At 46.4% G+C, this 6,241-nt stretch overlaps 1 protein-coding gene across 3 annotated transcripts in view; it reads right to left on the bottom strand.

The window, feature by feature from the left end:
* The window catches only part of RABEP1 (rabaptin, RAB GTPase binding effector protein 1), a 115,052-nt gene extending 109,824 nt beyond the window's left edge, over nucleotides 1-5,228 (bottom strand). For 2 of the 3 annotated variants that reach the window (XM_017850509.1, XM_017850511.1), the window contains exon 1: nucleotides 4,971-5,228. In XM_017850509.1, the coding sequence (XP_017705998.1) occupies nucleotides 4,971-5,004 (34 nt within the window). In that variant the 5' untranslated portion in view covers nucleotides 5,005-5,228. The remainder of the gene's footprint in view (nucleotides 1-4,970) is intronic. The other variant, XM_017850510.1, reaches the window with a different exon arrangement.
* Nucleotides 5,229-6,241: the final 1,013 nt, after the last annotated feature.

Genomic DNA, 6,241 nt, shown 5'->3' with positions numbered 1-6,241 from the left:
CNNAAAAAAAAAAAAAAAAATACAAAATTAGCCTAGCACGGTGGCGCATGCCTGTAATCCCAGCTACTTGGGAGGCTGAAGCAGGAGAATCACTTGAACCTGGGAGGTGGAGGTTGCAGTGAGCCGAGATCACAATGTCTAACTTTTGGATTTTTAATAGAGATTGGATTTCACCATATTGGCCAGGCTGGTCTGGAACTCCTGACCTCAGGTGATCCACCTGCCTCAGCCTCCCAAAGTGCTGGGATTACAGGCGTAAGCCACCACACCTGTAATGCCAGCACTTTGGCCCAGTGCAATTTTTTTTAAACCTAAGTGAGATCACATCATTCCTCTGTTCAAAGCTTTTCAATGGTTCCCCATAGTGAAAACCAATCCTTGCAATACTTCCAGGGCCCAACAAGATCTGCCCCCACCTCACGACCTCTCTGACCTCATATCCTACTCCACTCTTCTCCTAGGCCCCGTAACATCATTCCGGCCACACTGACCTCCATGCCATTCCTCAAACATGCCAGACATGCTTCCGCCCTCAAGGCATATGCAAAAACTGATCCCTGCCTAGAACACCCTTCCACCAGATATCCTCAAGGCTAACTCCTCTGCCTACTTCAAGTCTTTGCACAAATGTCATCTTCTCAATAAAGCTGCCTGACCAGCCTATTTAAAACCAGCCCCACCCCCTTCCCTTTATCCTGCTGTTTTATTTTTTCCACTGCACTTATCATTTAACAACCCATATCATTGTTTACGTTTGTTGTTTAATATCCGTTTCTCCCACACTAGGGCAGGGTTATTTATTATCTATATTGCCCACTGATGTATTCCAAATGCCTAGGATTGTGCCTGAGAAACAGTATACATTCATATTAGTTGAATAAATAGTTTTGTACATGTCTATAGAATTATCTAATTAGTGGCTGAATGATTCACTACCTAGGAACAGGGACTGGGTCTGGTTTTGTTTATCATTGCATTTCCTAGATCCTAGCATAGGATTTGGCATAGAATAGACACACAAATACTTGTTAACTGAACAATACAACTCTTTTTTTTTTTTTTTTTTTTTTTTGAGACAGAGTCTCGCTCTGTCCCCCAGGCTGGAGTGCAGTGGCACGATCTCGGCTCACTGCAACCTCCGCTTCCAGGTTCAAGTGATTCTTCTGCCTCAGCCTCCCGAGTAGCTGGGACTACAGGTGCACACCACCACACGCAGCTAACTTTTGTGTTTTTAGTAGAGACTGGGTTTCACTATATTGGCCAGGTTGGTCTTGAACTCCTGACCTTGTGATCCATCCGTCTCGGCCTCTCAAAGTGCTGGGATTACAGGCATGAGCCACCGCGCCCAGCTGAACAACATCACTTTTTTTCATCAAAAGACACAAATTTAAAACAAATGACATCATCCAGAGCTTGCAAGATTACAGGGGAAATCCACCTGCCATATATTGTTGGCAAGTACGTAAATCGATGCCTTTGAGAGTAAGCTAGGTACAGGTATTAAAATTTAAACCACTCAGAACTCATGCCCTTTATTTAATTCACTAGTCTTACAGAAGTACAAGAGTACCTAAAAAATATGCACAAGGACATCCATTACAACACTGCTTATAAAATAATTAAAAATTGAAAACAATCTACTTGCCCCACAATAGGGAAACAGGCAATAAATCACGCATGGTACATGCATATGATGAGATAGTCTCTAACAAGAATGAGGAAGGCCTACAACACTGACCTGGAAAGCAGTCCATGATCTAGTACATAAGCCAGATGGCATGGATTTGAAGCCTGCTCCCCCAATCAGCAGCTGTATAACACCAGGCACATTTCTTTACCTTCTCTGTGCTTCAGTTTCCTCATCAAGAAAACAGAAGCAGTAATATTTCAATAGTACTCACTTCAATGCTACGAAGATTTCCTAAGATAATGCCTATAGTGTTTACAGAACATTACATGGCCATATAACCATGTATGAGTATATTCTAGCTAACATTTATTAAGTGAGATAGGGAAGTTGCAGATTTATGTATGTAAAGCATGTCCTTCAGGGGTAAAAGATAGCATGTCTGTGTAACTAACAGGAAACAATCAGGAATCAGCCTGGTCAACACGGCAAGAATAAAAACTAATGAAGTGGGTTGGGTGCAGTTGTTTATGCCTATAATCCCAACACTGAGAAACCAAGATGGGAGAATCACTTGATCCCAGGGATTCAAGATCAGACTGGGCAACACAGTGAGACCCTCTCTACAAAAGAAAAAGAAAAAAGTGAAGTAAAATCAGAGCAAATGTTTCAAAGATATAGTCGAACTTAGATTAAAATAAACATTAAAATTTGAAATTTTCACATTTTGAATTTTCAGGGGAAAACAGATCAACTGAAATTTAACTATTAAAATTACCTATATTCCAAATAAGTAAACTACGAGGCAGTATCAAAAACCCAAAACTTTTTTAATTTACAAAATAATTAAAATGAATAAAATATTACATTTCATCCCTTCAATTTACACACAAATCGATTTTCCTAATCTACCATGAAAAACAGACAATATCAGACAATATCGATTTTTTTTTTAAAGTCATCAAAGACAATCGCTTCTGAAATGGGATAAAACGAGATACAGTCAAAGACTAAGCAGTTAGTTATCTTTCACCACCAGTTTGACGCAAAAGAATTCTGGCGATTTTTTTTTTTTTAATCAGCAGGACTAGGAAATTCAAATGTGCCTAAAGCTAAAGTGGTCTATATGAGTTCAGCTAAAGACACAAATTAAATCCCCAAAAGCCAGACTCAGGGACTCACACCTATAATCCTAGCACTTTGGGAAGCGTAGAAAGGTGGATCCCTTGACTTCAAGGGTTTGAGACCAGCCTGGGCAACGCGGCAAAACGCCTTATCTACAAAAATACAAAAATTAGCTGGGCATGGTGGCATGCACCTGTAGTCACAGCTACTTGGGAGGCTGAGGTGGCAGGATTGCTTTAACCCCAGGAGGCAGAGGCTGCAGTGAGCCAAGATGGCACCACTGCACTCCAGCCTGGCTAACCGAGTGAGATACTGTCTCAAAAAAAAAAAAAAAAAAAATTAAAATCCCCAAGATGAACTTCTAAGACACTGACACAAGGCACTCAAATGTACCAAATTATCTCTCTCCTACTGTAAAAAGTAGCCATGGCTACCTACATTTAAAATAAAAATCATCCTAGAGTCACAAGATTTGAAAAATAGGAAATACATCTGAACTAAAATAACAAGAATACAAGATTTCCTAAAGCTAATTTTCCCTAGTCTCTTTCAAGTGCTTAGTCACTTCTGCCTATTTACAAGGAAGACCATTTCATATCTTGAAAGAGGCAGGGAATTTTGATTCCAGACTGTCATGTCACCTGAGCTGCCCTAAACGTTTGTTTCCATGCAACTCAAGAGAAGGCAGCAGCCAGCTACGCATACCTATCACTCCTGATCAGAACCACAAGCTCTCTGTGTATCCTGCCTCTCTGCGCAGTAAGAAAGCGGGATTGTGGAAAAACAAAGTTTTCTTGCCTGACACCAAATGCAAAAGGTGATCATTGAAATGCAGCCTGAAAACATCCCAGTTTCCTCTCTCTGACAGCCCACCAAAAATACTTTCCTTCCCCTACGTTCCCGTACTGGAACAGAACCAGCAAGCAGGTTCTTGTAAAAGTCCAGGTGCTCATTGGACATCTCCCCTTAGGCAACTAACACCACCCAAAACTACAGGCTAACAGGCTCTGGAGCACATTTCCCAGAGAGCAGCCAGAACCTTAATATCTGATATGGTTTCCAGTTCCCCAAAGGCAAGAATAAAGAGTAAGGGTTTCAAGAAAGGTTATTTTGAGACAATCCCAAGCACAGGCAAGTTTTAAAGTACTTACTCCGTACCAAGTCCCTTTTCCCAACATTCTACTCACACTTAAAGATGCTAAGCACACACGTTGATTATAGAAACACACCAGAAAGAACTTTCACAACTAGATACAGTAGGATCTTGGAAAAGACTAAGTACACTACTCCCAAACATCAATTCTAGGTGGTAAAACCTGGAACCGTGTAGTCAATCTGTGAGGCACAGCTCAGTCCAGTTTCCCAGAAGATCATGAAGGGCTCTGACAATCAACTTTCATTATTTAGGATGGGGCCCTTTTTTCCCTTCCAAGAATATAAACGCCATAAATGACACATTTCTTCCACTTCATTTTTTTTTTCGTTCCACAAGCAAATATCTTCAAGTAGTGCGAGTAGGCCTCAGCATGCTCAAACACTATTCTCATTACTCCTAATATCTCCACAATTCTATTATTTTATATACACGTTCGTATTGCTATTTTTATAGATAAAATATAAAGGCATGAATTAACCTCTTGATTAATTCGTGAGAATACTCAGGTTCAACGAGGCTAACAAATGAGCCAAGAGCTTGCTGGTTAACAATCCAGGTCCTTTAGACACCCAGGCCCCAACACTTACCATTAAACCACAGTGCCATCCAGGGAATGCTACTAAATCCAGTTACTGTACACAACTACTTCCAGGTCACATAACTGGGTGCAAAGAGCTCTATAGCAAGGATTGGGGCCGCCGGGAGGGCACGCTACCTAACATTTTTTTTTCTTTAACGAATATAGCACATGTTCCCGATTTCCATCCTCCCCCACGGGCAGAACCCACGTGCCGATTCCCCGCTACCCAGAACCGCTCCCTCCCCACACTCCCCCACGCTGCCTCCCCACGCCCTTCCCTCTGTCCTCCCGCAAACGCTGCACGGGCGCCTCCCGCCCCCTCCCCAGCGACTGCCGCCGAAGCGCCCGCGCGCCCCCGCCTCCGCCCGGCGAGGTCACCCCTGGGGCCTGCGCGCACCCTTCCCGCCGCTTGCCCTCCCCAAAGTCCTCCCGCGACGCCGGGCAGGCCGCGCCCGCCGCGCCTGCCATGGTGGGCGCCTCACCGTCAGGCTGGGAAGCCGGGCCCGGCTGCGCCATGACCAGGCGGCCGGCCTCGGGGAGCGGGGATGGGCGGGGAAGCGGCGTCCCAGGCTCCCGCGGGCTCAGCTGGCGGAGGAGGCGTCGACCGAGCCGCCGCCGCCGCCGCCCAGGGAGGAACCGCTAAGGCTGGAGCCGCCGGCGCCGCCACAGCCGCCGGCAGAGACGGACCCGACCGCCGACCTCCGCCTCCTCATCCTGACAGCGGGAAATAAGCAGTGCGCAGGCGCGGGGGGATGGGGCGGCACGTGACGTTGGCCCGAGGGGAGGGGCGGGGCCTCGGGAGCGCGGAGGGAGCGCGGCAGGAGGGGAGGGTCCGGGCGGAGCTGGGCGCCCCAGCGCCAAAGGGAGGCCGAAGGCGGAGCGGAGCTGGAGAAGAGGGACAGCAGTAAAGACCGGGCCTCTCGAACGGGCGGGTCCCGGTTGCCCACAGCACAGTGGAAAAAAAAAAAAAGAATAAGAAGGGAGGACAGGGCCGGGCTCGGTGGCTCAAGCCTGTAATCCCAGCACTTTGGGAGGCCGAGACGGGCGGATCACGAGGTCAGGAAATCGAGACCATCCTGGCTAACACGGTGAAACCCCGTCTCTACTAAAAAAAATACAAAAAACTAGCCGGGCGAGGTGGCGGGCGCCTGTAGTCCCAGCTACTCGGGAGGCTGAGGCAGGAGAATGGCGTGAACCCAGGAGGCGGAGCTTGCAGTGAGCTGAGATCCGGCCACTGCACTCCAGCCTGGGCAACAGAGCGAGACTCCGTCTAAAAAAAAAAAAAAAAAAAAGGAGGACAGATGGCGGGTGCAGTTCCAGCCTCTACCTCTTCTAGCTGTGCAATCTTGGGAGAGTCACTTCACCTCTTGGAATTTTTATCAATATAATGGCTAAGAAAAGTTTAAACGAGGTAATAAAGTATGAAGAACTGTTTCCGACAGTACTGGGCCTGGACCCCAGGTCCTCTGATGCAGAGGCCACTGTACTATCCATTAAGCAAATACGTTTGGCTTTTCAGTGGTGATAGATGCTGGAGATACAGCCAGGTACAGACCCTGCACTCATGGCAGGAAAGGAGAAATCATATACAGAAAGTGTGGCCCTTTATACCTGGGCAAGAGAACCTGCCCTGGGCCCCATACTTTAGCAACTCCCCCTCTAATCCCCACTCCCCATCTGATTTCGACACCTGGAGCATGCCCCATGCCAAGGAGGTAGTTTAAAAAGTGTTTTTTGTTTTTTGTTTTTTTTT

Source organism: Rhinopithecus bieti, unplaced genomic scaffold, assembly GCF_001698545.2.
Source record: "Rhinopithecus bieti isolate Rb0 unplaced genomic scaffold, ASM169854v2 scaffold_32008, whole genome shotgun sequence".
NCBI lineage: Eukaryota > Metazoa > Chordata > Mammalia > Primates > Cercopithecidae > Rhinopithecus > Rhinopithecus bieti.
Note: the sequence above shows the minus strand (reverse complement) of the source record. Positions and strands in the feature narration are given on the sequence as shown.